Source organism: Neofelis nebulosa, chromosome X (genome assembly GCF_028018385.1).
Source record: "Neofelis nebulosa isolate mNeoNeb1 chromosome X, mNeoNeb1.pri, whole genome shotgun sequence".
Taxonomy (NCBI): Eukaryota; Metazoa; Chordata; class Mammalia; order Carnivora; family Felidae; genus Neofelis; species Neofelis nebulosa.
The window spans coordinates 101,854,754-101,868,094 of NC_080800.1; the positions used below are offsets into that span (position 1 = coordinate 101,854,754).

At 34.9% G+C, this 13,341-nt stretch overlaps 1 protein-coding gene across 8 annotated transcripts in view; it reads left to right on the plus strand.

Annotated features, from left to right (window-relative positions):
- STAG2 (STAG2 cohesin complex component) overlaps window positions 1-13,341 on the plus strand; it is a 140,783-nt gene that overhangs the window by 92,244 nt on the left and 35,198 nt on the right. For all 8 annotated transcript variants that reach the window (XM_058713542.1, XM_058713539.1, XM_058713546.1 and 5 more), the window contains 10 exons: window positions 942-1,053; window positions 2,923-3,040; window positions 3,441-3,544; window positions 5,020-5,112; window positions 5,245-5,334; window positions 5,947-6,150; window positions 8,087-8,157; window positions 8,480-8,567; window positions 8,657-8,737; window positions 10,544-10,636. In XM_058713542.1, coding sequence (XP_058569525.1) covers window positions 942-1,053; window positions 2,923-3,040; window positions 3,441-3,544; window positions 5,020-5,112; window positions 5,245-5,334; window positions 5,947-6,150; window positions 8,087-8,157; window positions 8,480-8,567; window positions 8,657-8,737; window positions 10,544-10,636 — 1,054 coding nt within the window. The remainder of the gene's footprint in view (window positions 1-941; window positions 1,054-2,922; window positions 3,041-3,440; window positions 3,545-5,019; window positions 5,113-5,244; window positions 5,335-5,946; window positions 6,151-8,086; window positions 8,158-8,479; window positions 8,568-8,656; window positions 8,738-10,543; window positions 10,637-13,341) is intronic.

The following is a 13,341-nucleotide window of genomic DNA, read 5'->3' on the forward strand; positions in this document are numbered from 1 at the left end:
AACACCTCAGATCAGGTAGTATGGATAGCAGTGTGAATATCTTGGCCACAGAAAACATTCAGCAAATGTTATGTAATGGCTTTTAAAGAGAACAATTTGAACCACATGGACTAAACTATGTATCTTTGAGATTTTATTAAAATGCCTATTTGGCAGAAGCAATTTTTTTTAAATTTTTTTTTTAACGTTTATTTATTTTTGAGACAGAGAGAGACAGAGCATGAACAGGGGAGGAGCAGAGAGAGAGGGAAACACAGAATCTGAAACAGGCTCCAGGCTCTGGGCTGTCAGCACAGAGCCTGACGCAGGGCTCGAACTCACGGACCGTGAGATCATGACCTGAGCTGAAGTCGGACGCTTCACTGACCGAGCCACCCAGGCGCCCCTGGCAGAAGCAATTTTATTAGAAAGTTCTACATGACATAAAATGTTCATATTCCATTTTTCTATTGGTTGCTGCCAGTGATGGTTCTCTTTTGTTATATATAAGGAAAAACCACCATGATGTCCATAGAAAGAGGCCACTAAATTCAGACTTTGGGATAATTGCAAGAAGGATAGAAAGAAAATACATGTTTAGTTTTAAAGAGATGAGTGTCATAGATTTAGGGCATAAATGATATAGGCTAGTATAATATTTTCATGAAAAGGAATGGTTGCATAAAATGCAGTAATGTTTTTAAAAAGAAATAATTCGTAACTCCATACAATTAACTTGAGAAGTTAATTTAAGAGGACTTAGAAGTACTATCAAGTTTGAAATTAAAAAGGTTTATAGCAGTTATTTACTTGGGTATCATGTTGTAGAGTACTCTACCTACCCAGGTTTCATTTACTCTCCTTAGTTAGATGCTTAAAATATGGAATCCAGACAGTTTTTTTTTTTATTAGGAAATAACGGTTTTTTTGTTTTAAAAGTAAATCTTTTGTGTTGATTGTAGGCTCTTCAGTCGTAGAGATCCAGAGGAGGACGGAATGATGAAAAGAAGGGGACGACAAGGTCCAAATGCCAACCTTGTGAAGACATTGGTTTTTTTCTTTCTGGAAAGTGAGGTTAGTTAATGTTCATTTTATGCGTGTGTTCAAAACAATTTGGAGAAAAGGTTGAAATAATGTATATTTTAAAATCTTCCACATATCACAGAAAATCTTGGATAGAGTAGTTGTACCCATTACACAAAGTTTAAAAAAACTTTTGACTTTTCTTAAGATGTTCAAATAATAGGATTTATGTACAGAGCTTAGAGTATGAGCTTTGGAATCAGAAAGACCAATTGGGGTCCTCTGATTATTATTTGTATAACTTTGTTTTAGTTACTTAGTTTTTCTATGCCCCATTTCCCTTGTAAAAATATGGGTAATAATTTGTTACCTAAGAAATTAACTCTTAACACAGACCCTGCATTTCGTTCTCAGTATTTGGTACCTGCTTTATTACTTTTGTTGTAAAGAAGGAGATAGGGATTTACATTTAACATCAGCTCTTAGGTCTCCTTCAGGTTGAAAACCTGCTGACAAGAATTTGAGAGAATCCAACATACATTTTTGGTGTCCATATTCTGTATTACTTAATCACTTTTAGAGTCTTTAAATTTTCTAATTGTTTCTGCATATAGAAATACAGTTGTTTTTTGCATATGGACCTCTTAACTGTAACTTTGCTAAATTCACTTAGTTTGGTAAGTTTTTAATAGATCTGTTGAGTTTTTCTCTAATAATACAATCAAGTCATTGCGAATAACGATAGGTTTATTTCATTTCATTTATGCCATTTTTCCTTGGTGTTACTTTTTTGGTCACTGTTTGTTTATTTTTTGAGAGAGAGACACACCGACTGTGCACATTCAAGTTGGGAGCAGGGTGGACAGAGAGGGAGACAGAGAATCCCAAGCAGGCTCTGCACTGTCAACGCAAGCCTGATGCGGGGCTCTTACTCACAAACCTGTGAGATCATGACCTGGGTCAAAATCAAGAGACTGAGTCACCCAGGTACCCCTTCCCTGGCATTATTGCACTGGTTAGGACATCCAGTAGAATGTTGAATAGAATAGGTGAGAGTAGACATCTTTGGATTGTTGTTGATCTTCGTGGAAAAGTGTCCAATATCTCTCTGTTCTCTTATTAGTTATGGGTATTGTGTAACTGTTTATTTGAGGATGTTTCCTTCTATCCCTTTTGCTGAGTTTTATCTTGAATGGATGTCGAATTCTGTCCAATGCTTTTTCTGTGTCCCTTAAGATTGTTTTATTGTATCCTTCATTATGTTAATAATTGAATTATGTTGATTGGTTTTTTGAATTTTGAACCAACCTTGCATTCTTAGGGCAAAACCTACTTAGTGTGATCTGTTATCCTTTTTATATATTGCTGGTTTCTATTCCCTCTGTATTCATGTAAGATGTTGGTCCATACATTGTTTTATTTGTAATGTCTCTGGCAGCTTTTGGTGTTATTGTAATGTTTCCCTAAAATGAGTTGGGAAGCTATAGGACCTTTTAAGCTTCACAGAATGAAGAGAAATAATATGCTTATATATTGAATTGATAAGTTAAACACGTATTTTATGTTTTAAGTAACCATTATCACCCCCATTAAATTAAAATCCCAGTATAATTGTAGTTAATTCATGTAGTATTGAGTCAAAATAGGCACTAAACTTAAATGTATATAATCTTTTCAGAATTAATTTTCTTGTAAACTGTTTAATGACTATTGTGAGGAATATTTAATGATACTACCTAACTAGGTTAACTTATACACAGCAAGCTGAGGCAAGTGTCTTCTTTGTCCTTTTTTCCATTTGACCTCAACAAACAGATATGCTGTTTGAGTTTGTATGTGGTGCCAACAAAGCTTCCATTCCTTTGAGTTAAGGCTAGTGTACTATTTGTCTAAGAGCACGTTGCTCTTTTTAAATTTTAGTTACATGAGCATGCAGCATACCTTGTGGACAGCATGTGGGACTGTGCTACCGAGCTACTGAAAGACTGGGAATGTATGAATAGCTTGTTGCTGGAGGAGCCACTTAGTGGAGAAGAAGGTAAGTGGTTGTTTTCTTGTCTAGACAGTTTTGAAAATAGATTATACTTATTCCATTTGTATTTAATATTAAAACGTAACTGAAAATCTTTGTGAATAATCGTGTTTTCATATACACGAATACTATGTAAAAAGATGTAGTTGCTGTCAATATTGTTGATTTTTTTTCCTCCTGGTATCTGTGTTCATATCCTTGGTCAAATTGTGGACCAGTGATGCACAGATTTGTACTGTTCAGGATCGTTTGCCTTGTTCTCATCCTTTTTGTGATACAGTAATGGGATATTCTTTAGTACATTAGGTCAGATTCTGTCACAGGCAGAAGGAATTGTTATGTAATACTTATAAGTGGCATATAGGAAAAAGAAACAGGTTAACTCTTTCTGATTCTTTTTTTTCAGCATTAACAGACAGACAGGAGAGTGCTCTGATTGAAATAATGCTTTGTACCATTAGACAAGCAGCTGAATGTCATCCTCCTGTGGGAAGAGGGACAGGAAAAAGGGTATGTCAGTATCGTTTCAGTATTTTAAAGTATATTTCTGCCTTTTCAATATCATTAAAAAAATTCTTGTTTTTAAATTTTTTTTTAATGTTTGTATTTTAGTTTTGAGAGAGAGAGGTAGAGTGTGAGTGGGGGAGGGGTAGAGAGAGAGGGAGACACAGAATCCGAAGCAGGCTCCAGGCTCTGAGCTGTCAGCACAGAGCCCGATGCGGGGCTCAAACTCACAGACTGTGAGATCATGACCTGAGCTGAAGGGACGCCCAACCGACTGAGCCACCCAGGCACCCCTAAAAAAATTCTTGTTTGTAACTATAGAGCCATATTTTTGAATCTTAAATTTTATTTTTCAGATGATCTTTGCTAATATGTGTTAGAAGTAAATTTTAAAGCATTAGCAATTTGGAAAATTTGAGTTCCTTCCATAAGATACTTTGTCAGTTACTTCAGGAGATACAGTGATAGTCTCTGCTCAAGACTAAATATAACTCACAAGGGCATTTTTAAAAAATATATATGTATTTTTGAGAGAGGGAGAGAGAGACTAGACAGAACAGGAGAGGAGCAGAGACAGAGGGAAACAGAGAATCCCAAGCAGGCTCTGCACTGTGCGTGAAGAGCCCGACATGGGGCTCCATCTCCTGAGCTGCGAGATCCTGATCTGAGCAGAAATCCAGAGTCGAATGCTTAACCAAGTGAGCCACCCAGGTGCCCCTAGAATGGTCCATTTTTGTGTTTTGGTTTATTTGTAGACTTGCTTTCTCTTTCTTTTAATAAAAATTAGAAATTAAAACATGTTTATTCATTAAAATGGAGAAATACCTATTTCCTTGGATTATTTTTTAACGTATCACTGCAAAGTTCACATATATTTGCATTGTAGACCAATAATTCACCAGCCTTTTAAACATTTTGATTATGAGGCATAAAAATACATGGTTTATCACCTGGTATACACCTATATATGTGTGTTTATGTGTAACTGAAACAAAACTTCATCAAACAATACTGAAACTTACAGTATGTAACTTACTTCATTTTCCATTTTTTCTTGTTTTTCTAATTGATGATAATAACTTACTATGTTGAATTCATAATCCATGGATCATGGCCCATAGCTTAGAGTAGGCTGAAATGCTACTCAATCTCGTTATTATAGAAGATTCTAAACTACATTTTCTATTCCTAACTGCTTCTTTATTCATCTAATGGTAGAGTTGGTTAGTCTAATTGGGTATTGATTTTGCCTTTGGAATCCTTCAAAGTTTTTTATTGTTGTTATTTTAGGTAGCTTTTAAAATAATTGTGCAGGTTATTCTCTGTTACTTTTGGGTTTCATATTTTATAGTAGAAATTTTAGTATCCATCATTTAAAATATAGTTTCATCACTTATTTTGTATGTCTTAACTTGAACTTGAGCACCTAACAATGTTAATAGGTTTAGTAAATACTTAAAAGCATTGTTGTGTTCATTCAGGTGCTGACAGCGAAGGAGAAGAAGACCCAGTTGGATGACAGGACAAAAATCACTGAACTTTTTGCTGTGGCTCTTCCTCAGTTATTAGCTAAGGTACATTTGTGTAATGTCAGAGTATTTCTGAGAAATTACAGGATTTGTTTGGAAATGCCATGCAGATTTTTATCATAATGTCTACCTAACATTTTTGTGATGTTTTGTCATGATTTTCTTTTTATTTCAAAGTATTCTATAGATGCAGAAAAGGTGACTAACTTGTTGCAGTTGCCTCAGTATTTTGATTTGGAAATATATACCACTGGACGATTAGAAAAGGTACAGTGTTTTCTCTGTGTAAAGACACCTTGAACAAAAGTTATTGGTTTAGTTCATCTCATCATATTGTTTATATTTTTGAAATTTCTAATGCTAAAGGAAATCTACATTTTATATATCTTCTTTATTTTCTCTAAGTTGGATTTAAAGAATGGCATTAATGAGGCTTCCTTTTGATTCATGCCCATAGCCATACCCTCATTCCTACCCATTATGAGAATATATCTGATCATTTGTGGAAATTGGGGTTAGATAACTGGATAATAGTAACTGTAAAATGAGAGCAGTTAATATTCATTGAATACCTTTACTGTGTTCCAGGAACTATTGTAACTTCTTTGTATTTTCACCAAAGCCCTATGAGATTGGTAATATTATTCCCATTAAATCTGAGGAAATACGTATGGGTGGGTTATTGTATTTATTTTCCACAACTGGAAAAACATCAAAATGTATGCCCTATTTGTTGTAGAGTTACCATATTTGAAGCTTTTTGTCGCAGAGGTGTAGTCTTTCTGTGCCTATCATATGTACCTTAGTGGTTTTTTTATTTATATGTTCCCTTAGTTTTACTGGAAAAAAAAAAAAAAAAACAAACCTTTGATTTTGCAGCATTTGGATGCCTTATTACGACAGATCCGGAATATTGTAGAGAAGCACACAGATACAGATGTTTTGGAAGCATGTTCTAAAACTTACCATGCACTCTGTAATGAAGAGTTCACAATCTTCAACAGGGTAGATATTTCAAGAAGTCAACTGATAGATGAGTTGGCAGATAAATTTAACCGGCTTCTTGAAGATTTTCTGCAAGAGGTATATATTACAAGTATTTTGTCAGTTGGGTTCCTCCCCTTCAGTAACTGAATTATTCATGTGTCCTGGTCATAGTCCCTAGCAGTATGTTTAAAATGTTCAGACTTTTTGTTCTTTGATTCATCATGTTACTGTTACTCCACGAAAATGGGAAGGTGGTAAGAATCTGTGACTGGGAGAAGGTGGAAGCAAAACTGATACTCCCTCCCCTTTTGTTAATTAAAAAAAAAAAATCTCAGAAGTTACCAGGGTTTAGCTGAACCAGAGGCTATTAGGCAATTAGGGTATAAATGGAACAGAAAAGTAGAACTAAACTATGGCCATGTAGCCTCATAAAAGAAGGCTATTTCTTAGTGTTTTGACAGTGTTACTAAGGAAAGGCAATTAATGATCTTTGATATTGTAAAGCCTTGATAAATTGCTGTTATAGCCACTGTTCATTTGGAGGTTTCCTTTGTTCTATTATATTCCTAAAGAGACTTAAATTGTGACACTCAAATGTACTTGTATTTTTTGAGTTTTGTATTTTCTGGAAATACATACCTAACAGTAATTGACGTGCGTAAAATAAAATGTCATAATTCTCAAATGAATGCATTTAGCCTTTTCTACCTAACTTTTGTCACTAATGTTACAAAAATCATAATGGACTTTGTAATTTTCAGTTTTCTTGTTTGTTACTTCTTTAACTTTCTTATTTTGGGTGTGTGTAACATTCCATGCTTACTAAGTTTTGCTTAATTGGAGGTCTGTGCAAATATGTTAATGTACAATGATGACATTTCTTAGTTAAAAAATTTATTTTTTAATATTTATTTTTTGGGAGAGTGCAAGCAGGGGAGGGACAGAGGGGGACAGAGGATTTGAAGCAGGCTCTGCGCTGACAGGCTGACAGCAGCAAGCCCGATGTGGGACTTGAACTCAACGAACCATGAGATCATGACCTGAGCCAAAGTCAGACATTCAACTGATTGAGCCACCCAGGCACCCCTTTAGTTAAAAAATTTAATGGCTGTACTGTTGGCTAGATGTGATTGTGACTAGGGCAAGTTAAGTCAAAATCGAGCAATGGATTAATTAAGTTTATTTTATTATTTTTTAAAATAAAAAAAAAAGTTTATTTATTTTGGAAGGAGAGAGAGAGAGAGAGAGCCCGAGTGGGGGACAGGCAGAGAGAGAGGGAGACACAGAATCTGAAGCGGGCTCCAGGCTCCAGGCTCCGAGCTGTCAGCGCAAAGCCCAATGCAGGTCTCTAACTTATGAGTCTTGAGATCATGACCTGTGCTGAAGTCGGACGCTTAACTGATGGAGCCATCCAGGCGCCCCAAGCAGTGGATTAATTAAGTTTAATTACTTGTGTAGAAAAATTCAAGTTTAGAAACAAAGTGTTTTTTGAGAGACACAGGGTTCAGTATAGTAAGTTTGATAGTATTTAAAAAAAATTATAAGTTTCATGGCAGTAAGACTCATAAAATTTTCAAAAACTTAAGTTACTCTAAATTGGAAAATTGATACTCAAAAAGGTCGATATGTCTTTCTTGAGCACTGTGTTTCGTTCATTTAGGTTTTATCTTTTAGGTTGTTGTCTTTATGATCTCTTGTTTGTCCTTTACTATATTTTTCTTTATTGTCCTAATACATCTTTTACTGTGAAAGAGTAAATTACTTCCTAGTTTTGTGTCAAGGTTACGTTAAGGGAAAGGGGAGAGTGTCATTCAGTTTTTCTTTCGTGAGTATAATGTACCTGTGATAACAACTCTATTGACTCATTACTCCAGCCATACTGCTTTAAATTTGAGCAGACTAGGTATTGAATGAGAAACTTAGTTTGTGGTGTTAGGTTATTTTTCTCAAGGTGGTATCACCAATGTGATAGCCTAAAGTTTTTCATGTGGGTAGTTATTAAGGTTTAATGCTGTCTAATTAATATTTGTAGGGGGAAGAGCCTGATGAAGATGATGCATATCAGGTATTGTCAACATTGAAGAGAATCACTGCTTTTCATAAGTAAGTTGAATTTTAATATTCTGATGCCTTAAAACTAGCAAAATCAAAACCAGTTTGTGTGTTTTAGGGTTATAATGTTATCACATTCTGCTAGATTTCTTGCACTTTTATATAAAAAGTAGTTGGTAGAATCATGTTTTGAATTGGGGAATAATTGACAAATTGTCAAATACCATACTTTTTAAAACATATTTCGTTTTTGTTGCGGGTGCATGTTAAAAAGTTTGCTTTATTTACTTTAACAGCATTTTTGTTAACATTCAAGTCCCAAATCACTCAAAGTGATTAAGCTTAACTTTTAAATATAACTTGTCTTTTACAGTGCTCATGATCTTTCAAAGTGGGATTTGTTTGCTTGTAATTACAAACTATTGAAAACCGGAATTGAAAATGGAGACATGCCTGAACAGGTTTTTATTTATTTTCAAGTTACATATTTAACTTCGAGAATGAAAACTTGTGACTTTTTAATTTTAACTGTATTCTTTTCTTTTTACAGATTGTTATTCATGCCCTGCAGTGTACTCACTATGTGATCCTTTGGCAGCTTGCAAAGATAACTGAAAGCAGCTCTACAAAGGTTTGTGGTGGTCCTGTGAGGGTCTTATTACGCTCAGTGTCATTAACTGTTTTCAGCACATGTACACATTTAGTAAGATCAGTTATTTCAGTAAAGTGTTGCTTATTTCTAAAGTACCATTTAGGCATGTATACCATTAGAAAGATTTTTTTGTAGTTTGATATATATTCAGTGAAAGAACATTAATATGTTATGATTCAAGGCATGGTTTTAAATGAAAAATTCTTTCACATTTTAAGGTGGCATAGTTTATGTACGTCCATATTCTCAATAGTATTGAGAACATATAGAAATACAGATTTTGTAAATTATGACCAAGAGCCTTTGAAACCAGCGTATAGCTATTGGACTATATAAATTGATGATAACAAGCCAGTTGCCCCTAGATCTTCATAGGCCTCAGTATTGTTTTGGGATCACTTTGTTCATACCTAGATCTTTTTATTGATGTTCCAAATTCATGATAAATCACTTTCTGGTTGAGTATAATGTGGCAGCTACAAGGTAGTAGAACTTTCAGAATTTTATCCATAATGGCAATCTTTGATGTGTTCAGTAATTGAACTAAGCAGTACTGCCTCTTTGATTTGTAAACTGGAAGCTTAAGCATTGTACGTGTAGTAGATGTTGCCTTAAGTATTATATAATATCTGTATAAATATTAGGCACTTTCTAGAAGATACTTAGTTGTTCATAGCTTTTCCCTCAAAAACCATAGTCTTGATAATAAATTTCTTTTGCATATAATCACAGAATAATTTTAAATGCTTAGAATTTCTCTGAGTTGATAATGCACAAGATGCTGTTATATCCACAAATGGATATTTCCCCCTTGAAAAAAACAATTGGGTATTGTTGTCAGTGTACTTTTGTCAAACACCCAAGAAATTTATTTAACTCAATGCCAAGCTTCTAGTAGGAACAGTAGCCATATTAGCAAATATGACTGCTCGTCTAAGTCAAAAGCATTGAATTAAAAATTAAAATGGGAAAGGAGATTATATTTTGAGTAGAGGAAAAGGATAAAAATGAATGTTACTGAATACAAACTTGTTCTGAAGCTTGGTTGAATTTTCTTTACCAAATCAATCTCCAAGTTAAACTTGTTTTTCTTTAACTTTATGGTCTATTGCAATATATATTCATATTCTATCATTTGGGATCCAGTATTAGGTGATGGGTCAAGGTTATACCTTAAATTAGTGAGGATGATCTTTGTAGAATAGTTTAATATTTTAAGGTAATTGGTAAATAATTAGGAAAAAAATGTAAGGAAAAGATTATTTTTATTGTATGTTTATAAGACCTTAATTTTTTTTTAATTGGAGTAATACCACGAAACTGATTTTTGTCCATCTCTGTTTTTAAAAAGTACAACTGGTATACTTCAAGTAAGAAATAAAAGATACTGTCTCTTTTATTATTAATTAATTTCGTCATCAATTGGCTACCCTTCAAATTACAAAACGATGATGGAGCATAAATCTTTACTCTTTACACATTCTGAGTTAGTAGGTTTATAAAGATAGCCATATATAGTCATATAGGTTTTCTACTTTTAAAGGACCCAGACCACTTAGGATATTACCCATTAATATACCTGGTATTTTTAAAGCTGCAATTTGTTGCAGATTTTAAGAAAAATGGTCTAATTTGTCTTTTTCGTTCTGATGAATAATAAATAAGTAACTCTAATGTACAAAGTTAATATAGTTAAACATATGATATATTTTATGTAATTTGAAGTATCTTAATACATGAGGTTTGTATACAATATCTTCAATTTTTTATGTTGGATTTTTCAAGGAGGATTTGCTGCGTTTAAAGAAACAGATGAGGGTATTCTGTCAGATATGTCAGCATTACCTGACCAACGTGAATACTACTGTTAAGGAGCAGGTTAGTAATTACTGTAGATAGCCATCTTTTGTAAGCAACCTTTACAAATGTCTGAACTAATACAGAAAATTAAAGTAATACTGAGGTTGAGCAAAGTAGAAATGACTTGTATCTGTCCATGTATATGATGCTCAGAAAATAGATTAATGTATTTCATGTGGAATCTGTAAGTTGTATTGTAGATTACCCTCATATTGTAGTTATTCTGTTACTGTTTCTTTATGGCTCACATGGTAAACAGACCCATGTATACAAATTAGATGCATGAAATTACGTAAGTTATTCTTTTTTAAAAAACTTTATTTCGGGAGAGTTCATGTGAGTGGGTGAGGGTCAGAGAGAGAGGGAGAGGGAGAGCCTCCCTTCCCGTGCTGTCAGCACAGAGCCTGAAATGGGGTTTGATCTCACGAAGTGTGAGATCATGACCTGAGCCAAAATGAAGTGTTTGGACACCTATCCGACTGAGCCACGCAGGCTCCCCATTGAAATGAACCAAGTACAAGTGTGCCTCGGAGGAGAATGGGTCCATACGGTTTTTGTCATCTCTGAGAATATTATCAGATAGAGACTGATATTCCTGTTCATCCTGATTGTGTACATTATTTTTCCTTTTGTGGGCTTTGAAATAAAAATTTTAATCATTTCCCTGCTTTCAAAGAGTTACCTTCGCACTTCATATGCCCTCATGATTTCATTACTACTATTTACCTCCTCATTCTGGAAATTAATATATTGTTAAATGCTGCCATAGGTAATTTTCCCATCTGTAAAATGAATTCTGATCCTTGGACTAAGAGCCTGTTTAGTTTTAATTCCCTAATAGAGGATTAAGGTTTTTTGGACATACGCTTTTTAAATGCTTCTGTGAGGAAGACATTTTCATAATCCTGTTATAAGAAATATTAATGATGATACAGTGAAAATGGTCATTGTGATATCAAGGGGTTTTTTTTTTTAGCCATTTCATTCTCCTTAACCTTTGCACATTGGGATAGATCCCTAGCAGTCATCACAAGTGCTATTTTCAGCAGTTTGTGTTCTGTTGGGTACTCTTTATTTATTTTTTCATTTTGGGGTATACTGTTCATTTAATTTATAGTGTATTTTTTATTTTTTTATTTTTTCATTTTTTAAAATTTACACCCAAGTTAGTTAGCATATAGTGCAACAATGATTTCAGGAGTAGATTCCTTAGTGCCCCTTACCCGTTTAGCCCATCCCCCCCCCCCCCCCCGTAACCCTCTGTTTGTTCTCCATATTTAAGAGTCTCTAATATTTTGTCCCCCTCCCTGTTTGTATATTTTTGCTTCCCTTCCCTTGTGTTCATCTGTTCTGTGTCTTAAAGTCCTCATATGAGTGAAGTCATATGATATTTGTCTTTCTCTGACCAATTTCACTTAGCATAATACACTCTAGTTCCATCCACATAGTTGTGAATGGCAAGATTTCATTCTTTTTGATTGCTGAGTAATACTCCATTGTGCGTGCGTGCGTGTGTGTGTGTGTGTGTATGTATGTGTGTGTGTGTGTACACATCATCTTTATGCGTCTATCGATGGACATTTGGGCTCTTTCCATACTTTTGCTATTGTCGATAGTGCTGCTATAAACACTTGAGGTGCATGTGCCTCTTGGAAACAGCATACCTGTATCCCTTGGGTAAATACCTAGTAGTGCTATTGCTGGGTCGTAGGGTAGTTCTAGTTTTAATTTTTTGAGGACCCCTCATACTGATTTCCAAAGTGGCTGCACCAGTTTGCATTCCCACCAACAGTGCAAAAGGGTTCCTCTTTCTCCGCATCCTTGCCAACATCTGTTGTTGCCTGAGTTGTGAATGTTAGCCATTCTGGCAGGTGTGAGGTAGTATCTTATTGTGGTTTTGATTTGTATTTCCCTGATGATGAGTGACGTGGAGCACTTTTTCATGTGGCGGTCGGCCATCTGGATGTCTTCTTTGGAGAAGTGTCTATTCATGTCTTTTGCCCATTTCTTCACTGGATTATTTGTTTTTTGGGTGTTGAGTTTGCTAAGTTCCTTATAGATTTTGGATACTAACCCTTTATCTGATATGTCATTTGCAAATATCTTCTCCCATTCTGTCGATTGCCTTTTAGTTTTGCTGATTGTTTCCTTTGCTGTGCAGAAGCTTTTTATTTTGATGAGGTCCCAGTAGTTCACTTTTGCTTTTATTTCCCTTACCTCCGGAGACGTGTTAAGAAGTTGCTGCGGCCAAGGTCAAAGAGGTTTTTGCCTGCTTTCTCCTAGAGGATTTTGATGGCTTCCTGTCTTACATTGAGGTCTTTCATCCATTTTGAGTTTATTTTTGTGTATGGTGTAAGAAAGTGGTCCAGATTCATTCTTCTACATGTTGCTGTCCACTTTTCCCAGCACCACTTGCTGAAGTGACTGTCTTTATTCCTTTGGATATTCTTCCCTGCTTTGTCACAGATTAGTTGGCCATATGTTTGTGGGTCCATTTCTGGGTTCTCTGTTCTGTTCCATTTATCTGAGTGTCTGTTTTTGTGTCAATACCATACTGTCTTGATGATTACGGCTTTGTAATACAGCTTGAGATCTGGGATTGTGATGCCTCCTGCTTTGGTTTTCTTTTTCAAGATTGCTTTGGCTATTCGGGGTCTTTTCTGGTTCCATACAAATTTTAGGATTATTTCTTCCAGCTCTGTGAAGAATGCTGGTGATATTTT